Here is a 17,891-nt window from a genome sequence, read left to right as displayed (position 1 = left end):
GGAACAGAATCTGATATTAAATGCTGTGAGACACAATTGCTACTGATGGAGGCAAGTTGCAGTTGTATAGGGCTGTGAACAGAATATAATACCTCCAGGTGCTCAGACTGTTAACATATAAAATGCAGCACCCAATTGTTCAATACAAATCAATGTGAATCCATTGTACTTACTGTCCAAGCTCAAGGAATAGGGCTCGCTTGCTTTTTCACTCACAGGACTACGTGCAATACATCGATAGTTGCCAGTATTGCTTGTGTCAACATGAATTATTGTCAACATGGCATTTCCTGAGGAAAATATTGTCTTCCCTTTGCTGTTGACAAGACTCCCATTGAAGAGCCAAACTATTTCGGTCCAATCTCCCAGTACATGGCACCTCAGGGACACTGTGTCATTCTCTTTCACTGTGTTCGAAACATTGGATATAATAGACACAGAGGAGATTGGCTCTGTGAATGTAATACAGAAGAATTAATCGAAGATAGAATAATGAAATACATGGTTTTATTTTAATTGAACAGCTCCAGCCATACATAGCTTCATGCCATCAGCATTCCGCATGTGAACATGTCTTATTTTTTAATTTCCCTGTAATCAGGGTAGATCAGCTAGTGCAGATGTAAAGCTAAAAAACAGATTTTTATTCTCCACTGAAAGCAATGGAAATGAGAAACATGTTCCAGAAATGGACAACTTTATAACAAGGAAGTATATTGACGTTCAAGGCCCAATGAACTGTATTCATGTCTTCTTCTCATTTGGAGTATTTTACCAAATTCATGACAAAGGTCTTAAACCTCATGACATTAGGCTGTAGGTTGGTTCTGTGCTGGAGAATTCTTGGCTGAACAAGCTCCACGTAGTGAATTGGAACACATTGTCTTCCAGTTTTGCCTGATTCCTTTTCCAGTTCAGACAGGACATTGCTTGAAAAGCACTGAGAAGTCACTCTCCCCATTTTGCTTTCTATTGTTAAGGCTTTTTTAAATCGAATTTCATTGAATATAATTCTGCTGGTTTGAAAGTATCAAGCCATATGTCCCTTTTCTGGAAAATGGAAGTGTATGTTCAGAATGAAACGAATACTTCCTGCTGATTATTTTATTCACTCACGTGACATGTGCATCACTGCCTGGTCAGCATGTCTTACCATCCAGATCTGCCCTTGAACTAAGTGACTTGCCGTGTCATTTCAGAGATTAGTTGAGAGTCAACCACATCGAGAGTCACATGTAGGCCAGACCAGGTGAGGATGGCAGATTTCCTTCCCTAAAGAACATTAATAAACCATTTAGGCTTTTCTGACCATAATCAATGGTTTCATGGTCATTAATTGATTCTTAATGCCAGAGTTAAAAAATAAATTAATTAAAATTTCATCATCTACTATGCAGAATTTGAGCCCTGGTCCCCAGAAAAATTAGCTGAATGTCTGGACTAAAAGTCTGGCAATAATAACACTTGGCCATCATTTCCTCTTCATCCTATTGGCCAGCTCCTTCACTATTTCATTAACATTAGTGGACTCATTCACTTCTGCTAAAGAGTGCATTAGATTTAACAGCAATGTGATGTCAATCAGTGGTTTCAAGATCCTAGTGACAAAAATAAATATTCCTCAGAACTTGATGCATCGACCTTGCAATCAATAAATTCCATCCAGTTTCATATGGGGTAGGTGGTAGCCCTAGTGATATCATTGCCAGGATATAATTCCAGAGTTCTGGAAAATGTCCAGGTTCGAATAAATACAAATCTGGAATGAAGAATCAAAGAGTGACCATGTAATTGGTAACTGGCAGAAAAAGAAATTAACAAATGCCATTTAACGAAGGAAATCTGTTCTCCTTACCTGGTCTAGGCCTACATGTGACTCCAGATCCACAACGATGTGGTTGACTCTTAACTGCCCTCTGGGCAATAAATGCTGGCCTAACCAATGACACCCACAAAATGTGTCTGCCAAGTGGTGTAAATCTCATAAATCCATTCTTTGAAAGTAATTTCAATGCTTCCCCGAGATGGAGATGTCTGCATGTGTAGGGGGGTGTTTTTGTCTTATATCAACCACAACAGGACAAGACAGGGTAGATAAACTATTTGGTTAGGCATTCTAGATCTTGGGGACATCACCTGAGAATTAGGGACAGAGCATTCAGGAGAGATTTTGGGGAGCACTTTGACACATAAAGGGTGGGACACGTTTGGAACACTCTTCCAAAAATGGCAGTGAATGCTGGATCAGTTGTTAAGTTTAAATCTGAGATGGATGCATTTTTGTTGAGGAGAAAGTGAGGTCTGCAGATGCTGGAGATCAAAGTTGAAACTTTATTGCTGGAACAGCACAGCAGGTCAGGCAGCATCCAGGGAACAGGAGATTCGACGTTTCGGGCACAGGCCCTTCTTCAGGAATGAGCAGAGAGTGTTCAGCAGGAGAAGATAAAAGGTAGGGAGGAGGGACTTGGAGGAGGGGAGTTGGAAATGTGATAGGTGGAAAGAGGTCAAGGTGAGGGTGATAGGTCAGAGTAGGATGGAGGCGGAGAGGTCAAGAAGAAGACTGCAGGTCAGGAAGGCGGTGCCGGGCTGGAGGGATCCGGCTGAGACAAGGTGGGGGGAGGGGGGATGAAGAAACTGGTGAAGTCCAAGTTCATCCCCTGCGGTTGGAGGGTTCCCAGTCGGAAGATAAGACGCTCCTCCTCCGACCGTCGGGTTGTTGTGGTTTGGCGGTGGATGAGTCCAATGACCTGCATATCCTTGGTGGAGTGGGAGGGGGAGTTGAAATGCTGTGCCACAGGTTGGTTGGGTTGGTTCGTCCGGGTGGCCCAGAGGTGCTCTCTGAATCGCTCCGCAAGTAGGCGGCCTGTCTCCCCAATATAGAGGAGGCCACACCGGCTGCAGCGGATGCAGTAGATGATGTGGGTGGAGGTGCAGGTGAATCTGTGGCGGATATGGAAGTTTCCCTTGGGGCCTTGGAGAGAAGTGAGGGGGGAGGTGTGGGCGCAAGTGTTGCACCTCCTGCGGTTGCAAGGGAAGGTGCCGGGAGTGGTGGTTGGGTCGGTGGGGGGGTGTGGATCTGACAAGGGAGTCGCGGTGGGAGTGGTCTCTACGGAAAGCTGATAGGGGAGGGGAGGGAAATATATCCTTGGTGCTGGGGTCTGTTTGGAGGTGGCGGAAGTGACGGCGGATGATGCGCTGTACATGGAGATTGGTGGGGTGGTAGGTGAGGACCAGTGGGGTTCTGTCCTGGTGGCGGTTGGAGGGGCGGAGCTCAAGGGCGGAGGAGCGGGAAGTGGAGGAGATGCGGTGGAGGGCACCGTCGACCACGTCGGGGGGGAAATTGCGGTCCTTGAAGAAGGAGGCCATCTGTGTTGTACGTATTTTGAACTGGTCCTCCTGGGAGCAGATGCGGCGGAGATGAAGGAATTGGGAGAATGGGATGGCGTTTTTACAGGGGGCAGGATGGGAGGAGGTGTAGTCCAGGTAGCTGTGGGAGTCGGTAGGTTTGTAGTAGATGTCCGTGTTGATTCGGTCGCCTGAGATAGAAACAGAAAGGTCTAGGAAGGGGAGGGAGGAGTCCGAGACTGTCCAGGTGAATTTGAGGTCGGTGAATTTTTGTTGAGCAATGATATTAAGGGATATGGGCCAAGGGAAGGCTTATGGAACCACAGCACAGATTAGCTATGATCCCATTGGAATGGTGAAATAGATTCGAGGGGGGTGAATGGCCCACGCCTGTTCCTAACCCCATCTTAACAAACAGCACCCCCAGCCCTATTTCACATACGGGCAAGGGAGTTCTAAGTCATTGTCTGCTTCACTACATCTGACTATTGTCAGTGCATTCTCTTCGGAGAAAGTTAGGGCTGCAGATGCTGGGTTCAGAGTTAATGGGGGGGGGTGCTGGAAAAGCGCAGAAGGTCAGGCAGCATCCGAGGAGCAAGAGAGTCGATGTTTTGGGCAAAAGCCCTTCATTAGGAATGAGGCAGGGAGCTGAGGGGGTGGAGAGTTACATGGATGGTCTGGGTTGAAGGGTGTGTTGGAAGTGGGAGAATGGGTCTTCGGAAGGTGGACGGGAGTCTTTGTGGAAATTCCAGGTGGAAGGGGTGTGTTAGAGGTGGGAGTAGGGGTCCTCGGAAGGTGGACGGGAGTCTTTGTGGACATTCCAGGTGGAAGGGGTGTGTTGGAGGCGGTAGAAGGGAGAAGTATGTACTTTTACCCGCAGTACTCAGGAGCATCAAATAATAAATATCTACCAAATGCACTAAAGCCACTCACCAAGGCTCCTTCAACTGCACTTTCCAAACTTGTGACCTCTACTGAGTCGAGAGTGTGGTGCTGGAAAAGCACAGCAGGTCAGGCAGCATCTGAGGAGTAGGAGAATATTGCTGTGCTTTTCCAGCACCACACCCTCGACTCTGATCTCCAGCATCTGCAGTCCTCACTTTCTCCTGTGACCTCTACCATTTAGAAGAAGGAAAGCAGATGGACGGAAACATAAACCAATTCCAAGTTCCCCTCCAATTCACACGCCATACCGATGTGGAATTATATTACCACACCATCAATATTACTGGGTCAAAATCTGTCAACCCCCTCCCAAAGAGCACAGTGGCCAAAACTAGAGACATGGACTGCATCGATTGAAGAAGGCAGCTCAGCGTCACCATCCCAGAGCAACCGGGTGGCACTAAATTCTGATGACGAGGACAAAAACATTACTGACTCCCGAATGAGTTGCAGAAATGAGAAAAAGTAGGAGCTCCAATCAAATTCCTTAGAACATTTCTTTACATTGCTCATGTAAATCACTTACTGATCACTTCCCCATTGAGTCACAAGCCTTGCTGGGTCCAAAGATACCAACAGCTTCTAGTTCATGTGATTACCTTCTGTGTGGAACCTTTTGAACAGCTTTTCATGGGATTCACCATTCAACTTTCAAAATCTACTTTGTATGTCAATGTCACAAAGAAAGGGTTAACGACATTGTTCAGGCAGGATCTGCGCTTTTGGAAGCTACTTTGACTCTCACTGTTTAAGACACTTTTATGTTGGGAAAGACCTCGGGCCTGCAGGATTTCCCTGGGGCAGGCTACTTCGATGTGACCTTCAGGAGCGTGAAGCAATGTGAGCAGCTCCTGAAGGTCTTCAAAGAAAAGGAAGGGGAGCCGCTGTTCTCCATCTTGTCGGCGGTCCCGTTGTGTGTGCTTCCTGCACAGAGGAGTCGGGTTGTTACAATCCACATGTACAACCCCTACGTGCCAGCAACCGATGTCCTGATGTTCCTGGGAAGATATGTGCAGGTCGAGGGTCAAAGCACCGACGTGGTTGACCCTTTCGGGATCTGGACTAGCAAACGACAGGTCAAGGTAACCCTGAGGGTGGACGCCAGCGGGAATGTCCTCCACCCACCCTCCAGCTTTGCTATCGGAGGGAGCAGAGGGTACCTGACTTATGCAGGGCAGCCGAAAGTGTGCCGAACCTGTGGGAGGTCAGGCCACATGGCGGCAGACTGCAAGGTCACGATCTGTTGCAATTGCAAGAAGGAGGGCCACCCGACCAAAGAGTGCAAGGAGGAAAAGAACTGCAATCTGTGCGGGGAGGCGGGCCACGGGTACAGGGCCTGCCCAAGACGAGGGGCCGCCACCTACGCGCAGATGGCCGGAGGCGGGCCACAAAAGGACAGCAAGGCACCGCAAACCAGCAAGGGAATGGTGTCAGGAGGCATGCAACAGGAAGGACAGGCCGGAGCAGAGCAGATGACAGCTACTGGAGAGGTACAGCTGCCGAGCGAAGCTCCAACAGGACAGGAGGAGGAGGCGGAGAAGGGAAAGAAGGAGGCAGAGGAATGGACCGTGGTGAAAAACAGGAAGAGGAAAACCCACCCGGTCACCAAGACCTCCCAGAAAAAGGGGAAAAGGCAGCTGCAGGTGGAAGACACGGACAGCTCTTCGGAGAGTGAGGACGGAAGAAAGGAGGGTCGTCACCAAAAGAAGAGGCACAGCGCTGCAAGGAGAAAGGAGAGCAGCAACTGCCAACCAAGGGACGAGCCTCCTGAGGAAATGGGAAACCACCACCCCCCACCAGGTGAAAGCCAGGAGGGACCCACCGCCACACAGCTCCAGGTCACTGGGAGCAGCGACCCTCTGACAGCCCCGCTGTCAGATATAGAAACAGACAGCGTGGACCCTGGTCTCGCCCGATGACACCGAAGCGGGCAAATGGGCCGAGTGAGGAACTGGACAGCTACCTCAGCCCAGCGAGGGTCCAGCAGTTTGCGTACTGAATGGGGATGCAGACAGCTACCTCAGAGGGGCAGGACCAGCGACAATCGGACATGGGTAACCTTACAACCTGTTAACAAAATGGGGTTTAAAATTGCAACTATCAATGTGCGCAGCATAAAATCTGCTGCGCGATATGTTTCAACTCTGGCCTTCCTGGCCAACGTTAAAGCTGATGTCCTGTTTCTGCAGGAGTGTGGGATACCGCACCTCAGCAGTTACAGGAGATGGTCGAGCTTGTGGGCCCATGGGCCGTCAGTGTGGTCGGGGGGCAACGATAACCGCTCCTCGGGCCTGGGTATTCTGTTACGGGGAGGCAACTTCACCATCTCCGAGGTTAAGGAGGTGGTGGGCGGGCGCCTCCTCGTTGCTGATGTTACCTACAGAAACGCTTCCATGAGACTAATCAACGTGTACGCCCCAGCGGGTAAGAGGGAACGGTTGGCCGTCCTGCAACAGCTTCCACTGTTGCTGGCTACGTCCAGGCCAGTCATTCTGGCCGGAGACTTCAACTGTATCATCGATGCAGACAGACGATCCGGCGGGGGGGACAGTAAACTGGACGCCACGTCCAGAGCCCTGATGGACACGGTCAAAGACGCCAAGCTGCACGACGTCTTCAGCACCCCTGCAGACGGAGCGCAGCGTAGATATACATGGTCACGGGCAGACGGGTCTATCCGCTCAAGGATAGATTACCTGTTTGTGTCCCGAATGCTCTCGGTCAGATCCACCGACGTCAAGCCGGTGTTCTTCTCTGACCACTGCCTCCTGCTGGCCGACTGCCACCTACAGGACGAGCAGCAGGCTGGTAAGGGAACGTGGAAACTGAACACCAAGCTGTTGACCCCGGGAAACATCGAGGAGCTCAAGAGGGATTACGCAGGTTGGAGAACCATGAAGACCCTCTTTGAGTCTCCAGCGGACTGGTGGGAAACAGTAAAAGGGAACATCAAGAGGTTCTTCATCCTCAAAGGTGTTCAGGAGGCAAGAGAGAGACGGGGAAAACTGTCCCAGCTCCAGGAAAGTATGCAGAACCTGCTCCTACTGCAGACGTTGGGGGTTGATGTCACGGAGGACCTCAAGGAGGTGAAGGGCCAGCAAGCCTCGCTCTTTGCCTCGGAGGCCTCCAAGATAATCTTCCGGTCCAGTTTCCGCTCGGTGGAGCAGGACGAGACGTGCTCACGTTTCTTCCAGAAGGTGCACCTAGAGAGCTCTGTGCTCAGCAGCCTGAAGGAAGAAGATGGCTCGCTAACGTCATCTCAGGCTGACATCATGAGGATCAGCAAATCCTTCTATGCCAGTCTGTATGACTCGAAGCCAATCGACAGCGCGGCCTCCAAGTCGTTCCTGTCCTCTATCACGGAGGTCCTAGACAACGGAACACGAGAGAGGCTGGACCTGCCGCTATCTCTGGATGAGCTGACCAAGGCCCTCGAGTCCTTCGAAAAGAATAAAACTCCCGGAAGCGACGGCTTACCGGTCGAGCTCTATTCCGCTCTTTGGGACTTGATTGGCCGGGACCTGCTGGAGGTATATGTCAGTATGCTTCGGGCAGGTACCATGAGTGAATCCATGAGGAAAGGCATCATCACCCTCATCTACAAGCAGAAGGGGGAGAGGGAAGAAATTAGAAATTGGAGACCAATCTCACTGTTAAATACAGACTACAAAATCTTGTTAAAGGTCATCGCCAACCGGGTCAGGTCTGCACTGGGATCGGTGATTCACCCTGACCAAACCTGTGCTGTACCGGGCAGGAAGATCGCTGAGAGTCTCGCACTCCTTAGAGATACGATTGCCTACGTGCAGGACAGTGGGGTGGACACCTGCCTCATCAGCCTGGACCAGGAGAAAGCCTTTGACAGGATATCGCATACATACATAAGGGATGTCCTCTCCAAAATGGGCTTCGGGGAGGGAATCGCTAATTGGATCAGACTGCTCTACACCAACATTGTCAGTGCAGTCTCAATCAATGGGTGGGAATCAGATAGCTTCCCAGTCAGATCTGGAGTCAGGCAGGGCTGCCCTCTCTCTCCTGCCTTGTTTGTGTGTTGCATAGAGCCATTCGCCGAGTCCATCAGGAAGGATGCGAGCCTGAGAGGGGTGACTATTCCTGGCAGCGGGGGTCTGCAGGTTAAGGCCTCCCTGTACATGGATGACGTCGCCGTTTTCTGCTCAGATCCACTGTCCGTGCACAGACTCATGTGCATCTGTGACCAGTTCGAACGGGCCTCGGGGGCCAAGGTAAACCGAGGCAAGAGCAAAGCCATGCTCTTCGGGAACTGGGCCGACCAATCCTCTATCCCCTTCACCGTCAGGACTGACCACCTGAAGGTGCTGGGTATTTGGTTCGGGGGGGCTGGGGCGTGCACCAAGACCTGGGAGGAGCGGATCAGGAAGGTGAGACAGAAACTGGGCAGATGGGAGCAACGGTCGCTCTCTATCGCGGGTAAAAACCTGGTCATCAGATGTCAGGTGCTCTCAGTCTTGTTATACGTGGCACAGGTCTGGCCTATCCCCAGAACCTGTGCCGCCGCAGTCACCTGGGCCATCTTCCACTTCGTGTGGAGATCAAAGATGGACCGGGTCCGAAGAGATGTAATGTACAAAGACCGGTGCAATGGGGGAAAAAACACACCCAATGCAACCCTCACCCTGATGGCCACCTTTGTGTGTGGCTGCATCAAGCTGTGCGTGGATCCCCGGTACGCAAACACCAAGTGTCACTACGTACTGAGGTTCTACCTGTCCCCGGTGTTGCGAAGGATGGGCCTGGCCGCGGAACGCTCCGAGTAGTTGGACCGTTCCGTACCACCTGTCCTTCGTGGAGAAATTTATCAAGAAAAACACCTTTGACCACAAGTCCATCAGGAAGTGGTCAGCATGTAGTGTCCTTGAGACCCTTCGGGAAAAGGAGAGGGCAGATCCTGTCGAGCGGTTCCCTGAGCAGACTGTCAAAGCCATTTGGCAGAATGCCTCATCGCCAGAACTTTCCAACAAGCACAAAGACATGGCTTGGCTGGTGGTGAGAAGGGCTCTGCCTGTGAGATCATTTATGCACGCCCGGACTCTCAGCCGCACCGCCCTCGAAGCGGCTGCGGGGGGGACGAGACTGTCACACACCTCCTTCTGGAATGTGCCTATGCAGAGGAAGTCTGGAGAGGAATGCAGTGGTGTTTGTCAAGGTTCGTCCCGAGCAGCGCTGTGACGCGGGACTCCGTGCTCTACGGCCTATTCCCCGGGACGCACACCGAGACGAACATCAGCTGTGCCTGGAGGATCATCAACTTGGTGAAGGACGCTCTCTGGGTGGTCCGAAACCTGTTGATCTTCCAGCTGAAGGAGTTGTCCCCGACTGAGTGTTGCAGACTGGCACATTCCAAGGTCCAGGACTACGTGTTGAGGGACGCGCTGAAGCTTGGGGCAGCTGCCGCCAAGGCACGGTGGGGAAAGACCACCGTCTAACATCTGCCTGCCTAAGAAGAACAGGGGGCCCACACAGTCATTTGGGCTCCGCTGGCGTCTGAGCTCAATTTAATCGCACTAACCTGTGAATATGAATGATTACCCTGTTTCGATACGCAAAGAAATGGAATGTTTACAGAAGGATGACATGTCCAATTGTATAGATTAAATATATAGGAATAAAGTATATTTTTGAAATAAAAAAAAACCACTGTGTAACATCTGCCTGCCTAAAAAGAACAGGGGGCCATGCAGGCATTTGGGCTCTGCTGAAAATGTAATCGTACAGACCTGTATATATGAATGATTACTCTGTCTCTGCATACCAAGAAATGGAATGTTTACGGATGTATGGCATGACCAATTGTACAGATTATCAAAATATTTTATGAATAAAGTATATTTTTGACATTAAAAAAAAGTTGGGATTTCTTGATTTATTTGCTCCCACAAGGTCATTTACCGCAGAGGCTGTGTCATTAAGTGGATTCAAGACTCGACTGAAGGAGGTTGAGGGGTGACCTTATGGAGGGTTACGAAATCATGAGGAGAGGAGGTGAATAGCTAAGGTCTTTACTCTAGGGGTGGGGGAAGTTCAAAACTAGAGGGGAAAGGGAACTGGGGGGCCAACCTTTTCACTCAGAGGGTGGTTTGTATGTGGAATGAACTGCTATAGAAAGTGGCAGGTGAATTTAAAAGGCATTTGGACAGGTACTCAGATAGGAAAGGTTGGAGAAGATTGGAGGAATATGGGCCAAAAACAGGCAAGAGGGACTTGTTTAATTTGGGAAAATAAATCAGCATGGACATGTTGGACCGAAAGGTCTGTTTCCATGCTATATGTATTGATGGCTCTATAAGGTAGAAATAGATAGGTTTTTCATCTTGACTTGGAATTAGATGTTCTGTTCCCTCACTGTCACCAGGTTTCAAAATCCCGAAACTCCAACTGCACTGTGGAAGCCACCACTGCCTGGGGAATACAAAAGTTCATAAAGGCTACTCACCACCATTTTATCTAAAGCAATTAGTGGTGAGCAACAAATGTTAGCCCAGCCAGTGATGCCCATATCCCATGCACAAACTGATTTAAAAAAAAAACCCTTCACAACTATGAGAGTCTGTCTCCCTCACACTAGCTGGGGCAGAGCTGACTAACAGTAGGCGGAGGAAGCTTGGGAGTTAAACTGAGGAGGAAGTGGTCACCGGTTTGGAAAGTCATGTTGGTGGAGCCTTGGGGAGTTGCTGTCGTGCGTCTTGTAGATGGTTGTAATCTGTGTGTTCACCAAAGGTACAGAGGCCCTACTCATTGCTGAACAAGGACATTTCTCAGTGGTTCCCTTGCCAGAATTCGACTTCCAGGATCGACAAAATACATGATCCCAAACCAACATGTTTCACACGCAGCCTGTGAACAAGCGATGCATTAACGACTTGGATAAAGAAAACATTCCTGTTACTCACCAAACACAGAAAGGATGATTGTTGTATTCGCTACAGCATCACCGAATGAGTTCATGGTAACGCAGTACTCTCCGCTGTCTGAAGCAGTGACTGATTTGAGCAGGAGGGAGCTGTTACTCTGTAAGAATTCCACCCGTCCCGTGTAAACATTATTAATGTCTGCTGTTGTGTTAATCCACACAAGTACATCTGACCCATTGTGCTTCCAAGATCCACTCCTCACCCTCTCCGACGGTCTCACTGACAGGAGCACAGGGTCTCTGATTGCTGCATTAATCCGCCTCTCACTCACTGAGATGGTCAAAGCCTCAGAGTCAACTACAAGGGGAAGAAAAATCCCAGGTTAATGTTCAGCCAGTTTAACTCCAAATGGAGACAGGGAAAGACTGTGAAACCCTTTGTATTTAACATATCCTCACCAGCACCCCCGCCCACCCCACAGCCTTCCTACATAACCCTCAATACCAACATGAGAAATTCACTCTCACCAAAAGATAGAAGTGACCAGACAGTAATGGCAGTGAGTCGGGCTCTCTCCATCCTGTGAGAGCAGCGTCGGTCCCTGTACTAAACAGTGTCCAGCCAGCAGTCCCTGGTCAATGAACCAGGTTAATTTTTAACTAATTCAATCAGTCAAGAGCTAACTTCACTGAGTGGAACTATCGGGAGACGGTGGCAGTTATCCAGTTCACTGACTGATGGAATGCTGCAGGAAGCACATTCACGCTATAATTTTCCTCCCTTTTCCCCAGGTTAAACTCTTCAGTCCTTCAGTTGAGGATGAGGTGGTGACTGTTTCTGTGACTGAGGAAGGCCAGGTCTCCCACAGTCTGACCAGTTTTCCCATTCTCCACCGAAATCTGATTGAGAGGGGATAGCAACAAGTCTCCATGGTCATTGTACATCCATGTACACAATGGCCAATACTGATAAAGGGACATCAAACCACGTCCCATCATGTTCTTCACTGAGTGTCCTGGCGTTCCCACTTTGAGCTGAGGATAGTGTATTCGAAGCAGTTACATTTGTCGGAATGGCAATATGTTTCCAAATCAGGAAAGCATGGGGCTTGGAGGGGGTCTTGCAGCTGGGGGTGTCAGCCTCATCCTGATGACTTTGCCCAACTGGGCAGTAAAAGTTGCAATTCGTAAGGTTCTGTTGAAGGAGCCTTGGTTAGGCATTGCAACAAATCGTGCAGGTGCTATACAATGCAGCAACAATGGTCGGTATGGTGCCAATCAAGCAGGTTGCTTTGTCCTGGATGGTGTTCAGCCTCTTGCGTGTTTTTGGCACTGTGGGCAAGTGGGGAGTATTGCGCCTCGTGGACTGTGGAGATTGTTTTGATGAGTTGCTCGTCACAGAATTCCCAATCTTGGATTCGTCTTGATATTGATATTGCTGACAGCATTCAGCTCATGGTCAACGGTAATTTCCCCGGGACGTTAATGATGGAGGATTCCGCAATGCTACTGAATGTCAAGATGGCTTGACTCTCTCCTCTGGGAGGTGTATGTTACTTGTCACAAACCAGCTCAAAAACTGACTGTTTTCTTGCTCTCATTGCTCCCAGCTGAGAATGGAACCCAATACCACATTAAAAAATAAACATCTCCATGCATTATAAAGGGAAGGTGGAAGTGAACCCACTGATGAAGCAGATTGAAGTGGTTGGGCTGAGGACATTTACTTGAGTGACTCCAATTGAGTATCGGAGGCAGTCCAGAGGAGGCTCAGTTGATTGATTCCAGAGATGAGAGGTTTGTCTGGTGAACAGTGTTGAGTACCTCTATGAAGGAAACATGTCTGACACTTGGATTATGGCACAGAAGGAGGTCATTCATCATCGCAATAGTTGCCACTAAGGTATCCCTGTCGTCCTGTATGTGTATCTCCTTCCAAAGCCCATCCAAGTTCCTTTGGAAGTTACTCATTGTCTTTGCTTCCATTGCCCTTATTGGGAGTGAGTTCCAGGTCAGTGTTATTTGCTGTGTTAAAGTGTTCTTCCTTACATGCCCTGTGCATCTCAAACTCTTAAGTTAAGAGCATAAAAACTCAGAGGAGGAGTAGGCCATTCAGCCTGTCAAACCTGCTCTGCTATTCAATACAATCATGGCTGGCCTCATCTTGGTCCCCATTCCATTCTTCTGCCTGCTCCACATAACCCTTTAATGCATTACGAATTACCAATCAGTCTACCTCCTCCTTACATTTACTCAGCATCACAGCATTCACTGCATGCTGGGGTAGTGAATTCCACAGGTTAAGAGAGGTGATTTTGTCACATCTCTGTTTTACATCTGCTGACCCTGATTCTAAAACTATGACATCTCATTGTAAATTGGAAACATCCTTCCCAACTTTGTCAATCCCTTTGGTATCTTATATCTGAATTAGATCTCCTCTAATTTTTCTGAACTCCAGAGAGTACAGGCTTAAATCACTTAATCTCTCTTTACAAACCCCACATCTCTGGAATCAATCTAGTGAACCTCCTGTGAACTGCGTCCAATACAACTACACCCCTTCTCAAGTAAGTGGACTAAAATTATACACTGTACTCCATGTGCGGTCTCACTAATGCCTTGTAAGGTTGCAGCAAAAGTTCCTTACTTTTATAATCAAATCTTTTAGTGATTAATGGCAAAACTCTATTTGTCTTCCTGTTACCTACTGTTCCTGCATACTAATTCTCTGTGATTTATACACAAGGGCACTCAGATCTATCTTGCCATAGGTACTCTGAAGTTTCTCCCCATTTAGAGAATAAAGTTCCCTTTCTACTCCTCTGACCAAGATGCAAAATCTCACACTTATCCATGCCACCCTTCATCTACCACATTTTGTCCCATCTGTGTCCATTTGTAAATTTCTTACTTCTTCATTGCAAATTACTTTCCGACCTATTTTAGTGTCATCACCAAATCTGGCTCCAGTACCTTCTGCCTCAGCTTCCAGGTTATTAATACAGAATGTCAATACTTAGGGCCTGAGAACCAAACTCTTCGAACCTCATTAGTTACATCCTGCCAACCAGAGAAGGACCCATTTCTCTCAACTTTCTGTTTTCTATTGGTTAGCCAATCCTTTATCCAAGCTAATAAATTACTCCGTACCCATGCGATCTTACCTTTTGTGCAGTACCTTATCCATTGCCATCTGGAAGTCCAGATATACTGCATCAACAGGATCCCCATTATTCACGTTGCTTCTTACATCTTCAAAGAACTCTAGGCAATTAGTCAAACATGATTTACCCCTCATAGAGCCACACTGACTCTGATGGATTGTGTTTTGACTTTCATAATGCCCTGTTATTACTTCCTTAATAATGGATTCTAACAATTTCTCAATAACACATGTTAAACAAAATGATCTGTTTCTGTTCTTTCTGCCTCTTTCTCTTTTTGAAGGAGGGTGCTGTGTTAGCATTTTTAAGCATCTATTGAAGCCTTTCCAGCATCCAGGGAATTTTGGAATATAATAACCAACGGATCTACTATTTCTGCTGTCTCTTCCTTTAAGACCTGAGAATGTGGGTCTTTGAGGACCTGGGGACTTGTCTGCTCTGAGTAGTTTGCTCAGTACTTTTTCCCTCGTGATGATGATTGCTCTGTGTATCTCCCTTTCTATAACCTCTGCATTACCTGCTGATTTTGGGGTGGTATTAGTGTCCTCCCCTTGTGAAAATGAAGGAAAATATTAATTTACTGACTCTGCCAGTTCTACGTTCCCCAATATCATCTTCCAATTCTCATTTTCCAAGGGATTCACTTTAGCTACTCTCCTCCATTTTATATACTTACAGAAGTTTCTTCCTTTTTGCATTTTGCACTGGTTTTCTTCCATAATTTACCTTTGCTCTTTTTATGAACTTTATAGTAATCCTTTATTGATCTTTATAATTTCTCAAAGTTCCAATCTACCACCCACCTTTTCAATATAATAGCCTTAGTTTTTGTTTTTTTATAAATTCTCTTTAACTTCCCTGCTAAGCCATGGATTATTTTTACTGCCTTACAATTATCCTTCCTTTCTGGAATACATTTTAGTTCAGAATATTTGAGTGTCTCTTTAAACATCCTTCACTGCTCATCAACTGTCCTACCATTTAATCTTCTCACACAGACCACTCAAGACAGACCTATCCTCATGCCTATGTGATTACCTTTGTTCATCTCCAAAATACTTGTGTGGGATTCCAGTTTCTCATCCATAAACTGAATTTGAAATTCTGGCATGTTATTATCGATGCTTCATTCTGACCACATTAATTAATCCCATCTCATTTCACATTGACAAATCTGGATTAGCCTGCTCCTGGGTTGGTTGGTTCCACAACCGATTACTTCAAGAAAATACAGTCAATGAACTTCCCCTCAAGGCTCTCCCTGGCCATTCGATTATTCCGATCCATATGCAGGTTAGAATTTACCATAATGATTGCCATACCTTTCTTATAAACCCCCGCATTTCCTAGTTTATACCTTCCCCAAATGCAGGCCTACTGTTTGGGCACCCAGATTACTGCCCGTCAGGTTTTTTGTCCCCTTGCTATTTCTTGTATCTACCCAGATTGATTCTGCATCGTCATGTCCAGTTGTTATGAAGATGTGGGCGTACTGTATCTGTAAGAGAGTGAAAAGCAACACAACTACTTGACAGCACCAAGTGTTCTGCAAAAAAGATATAATGTAACCTATTGGTCCAGCAGTTAGTGTAGCTGGTTGCCTGGAGAGAAAAACAGATCCAAATTAGGCTAATTAGTTTAAATTATACCCCCCAAAAAATTCCAATCCAGTTTGAATTGAGTATATTGACAATCTTAAAAGCCAATGACTCAGTCCGATGCTTTGGGAAATATAAGACCAGGGAAAATTGGACAGTTGAGAGGACAACTGCCAAGCCAATACATACAGACTACCTGAAAAATAACTCACTTCAAGGTACTTTTATTGATCAGTAACCTGTGAAGCAGAAACCCCAATAAGAAGAAAAGAAGACTAGAATACAGAGAAGAATTAAAAGCTGCCTCATTTGGAGATAGGAAGTTTTGTTTTGTCAATCTTATTTTACAGATTTTATCAGACTAGTATTGTAGAAGGGGAAGGCAAAAGATAGGTTAGAGGAATGAGTTGCTGGAAAAACGCAGCAGGTCAGGCAGCATCTAGGGAACAGGAGAATCGACGTTTCGGGCATCAGCCCTTCTTCCTGAAGAAGGGCTGATGCCCGAAACGTCGATTCTCCTGTTCCCTAGATGCTGCCTGACCTGCTGCGTTTTTCCAGCAACACATTTCCATCTCTGATCTCCAGCATCTGCAGACCTCACTTTCTCCCTAGAGGAATGAGTTGTAAATAGTTGTTAGTTAATTATTCTCTGTTATACTTTAAGAAGTAAAGTTGTTAATTTTTACTTTAAATAGTTCTTGGCCTCTCAAAGTTTCACAGATTGCTGTGAAATCTTTTCTGTGTTGCTGGTTTAGATTAAGCAGGAGTGTTTACCCCCTATCATAATGCAGATATCATTTCTCACGACAACACTGAACTGTCCATTTACTCACAGAGTTACACCACCTCCTTTGCTTCTTCCCTACCCTTCTGAAACACAGTGTACCCTTGGCTATTCAATCCCCCAATCAGGTCTCCCGGCAACCACATCCCAGTAATTGCCACCAGGAAAACATTGTGGCAGGTCTAACATCGCATTTGCAGAAGCCTTGAGGAGCTCTGCCCAAAAGAAGAAGGTCCAAGAAAAGGAAGCCTCTTCAAGACCTTGGCGTGTGATCACTGCAATGCATATTGGAGTTGGCGCATAATGCTGTGGCTGTACAGGTCAGTGGTTCGGCCACTTTTGGAATATTGTGTTCAATTCTGGTCTCACTGCTATAGCAAGCACGTTGTTAAACTTGAAAGAATTCACAAAGATTTGCAAGGATGTTGCTGGGTTTGAGCTATAGAGAGAGGCTACATAGGCTGGGGCTATTTCCCCTCGAGCATCAGAGGCTGAGGGATTACCTTATAGAGGTTTTCAAAAAGAAAACCTTAAGGAGCACAGATGTATCAATAGCTATGATAGGGGAGTCGAAAACTAGAGGACATAGGTTAAAAGTGAGAGGGGAAAGTTATAAAAGGCACTGAAGGGGGTCAACTTTTTCAAGCAGAGGGTGGTGCGTGTATGGAATGTGCTGTCAGAAGAAATGGTGGAGGCTGGTACAATTACAGCATTTAAAAGGCAGCTGGATGGGTATATGAATAGGAAGGGTTTAGAGCGATATGGGCCAAATGCTGGCAAATGGGACTAGATTTATTAGAATATCTGGTCAGCATGGATGAATTCGACCAAAGGATCGGTTTCTGTGCTGGAGAACACTGTGATTATTCTAACTTTACTTCCGTTTATTCTTCTCTGAGGTATGAGCACCACTGGTAAAGGTCAGCATTTGCTACCCATCCCTAATTTCCCCTCAACTGAGTGGTTTGCTGGACCATTTCAAACAGCACTTTAGTAAATGCAAATATCCTTTGGCCTACAGATAGTGTGTATGGTTTTGTGCTTTTGCAAACTGTTTCAATGTTGTAAGTAAAGCAAATCATTAAAAGTATGTGGCTCAGTGGTTAGCACTGCTGCCTCGATTCCAGCCTCGGGTGACTGTTTATGTGGAGTTTGCACAC

The 17,891-nt window shown here is 47.2% G+C and overlaps 1 protein-coding gene across 7 annotated transcripts in view; it reads right to left on the bottom strand.

Annotated features, from left to right (window-relative positions):
- Positions 1-11,814, bottom strand: part of LOC122544179 (uncharacterized) — a 56,177-nt gene extending 44,363 nt beyond the window's left edge. For 6 of the 7 annotated variants that reach the window (XM_087981035.1, XM_043683214.2, XM_043683218.2 and 3 more), the window contains exons 1-3: positions 11,711-11,814; positions 11,223-11,540; positions 174-452 (exon numbers count right to left, since the gene is read on the bottom strand). In XM_087981035.1, the coding sequence (XP_087837161.1) occupies positions 174-452; positions 11,223-11,540; positions 11,711-11,762 (649 nt within the window). In that variant the 5' untranslated portion in view covers positions 11,763-11,814. The remainder of the gene's footprint in view (positions 1-173; positions 453-11,222; positions 11,541-11,710) is intronic. The other variant, XM_043683217.2, reaches the window with a different exon arrangement.
- Between the last annotated feature and the right edge of the window lie 6,077 nt (positions 11,815-17,891).

Source organism: Chiloscyllium plagiosum, unplaced genomic scaffold, assembly GCF_037043375.1.
Source record: "Chiloscyllium plagiosum isolate Xiang-an unplaced genomic scaffold, Cpla_swu_hap1 HiC_scaffold_38, whole genome shotgun sequence".
Classification (NCBI taxonomy): Eukaryota; Metazoa; Chordata; class Chondrichthyes; order Orectolobiformes; family Hemiscylliidae; genus Chiloscyllium; species Chiloscyllium plagiosum.
Note: the sequence above shows the minus strand (reverse complement) of the source record. Positions and strands in the feature narration are given on the sequence as shown.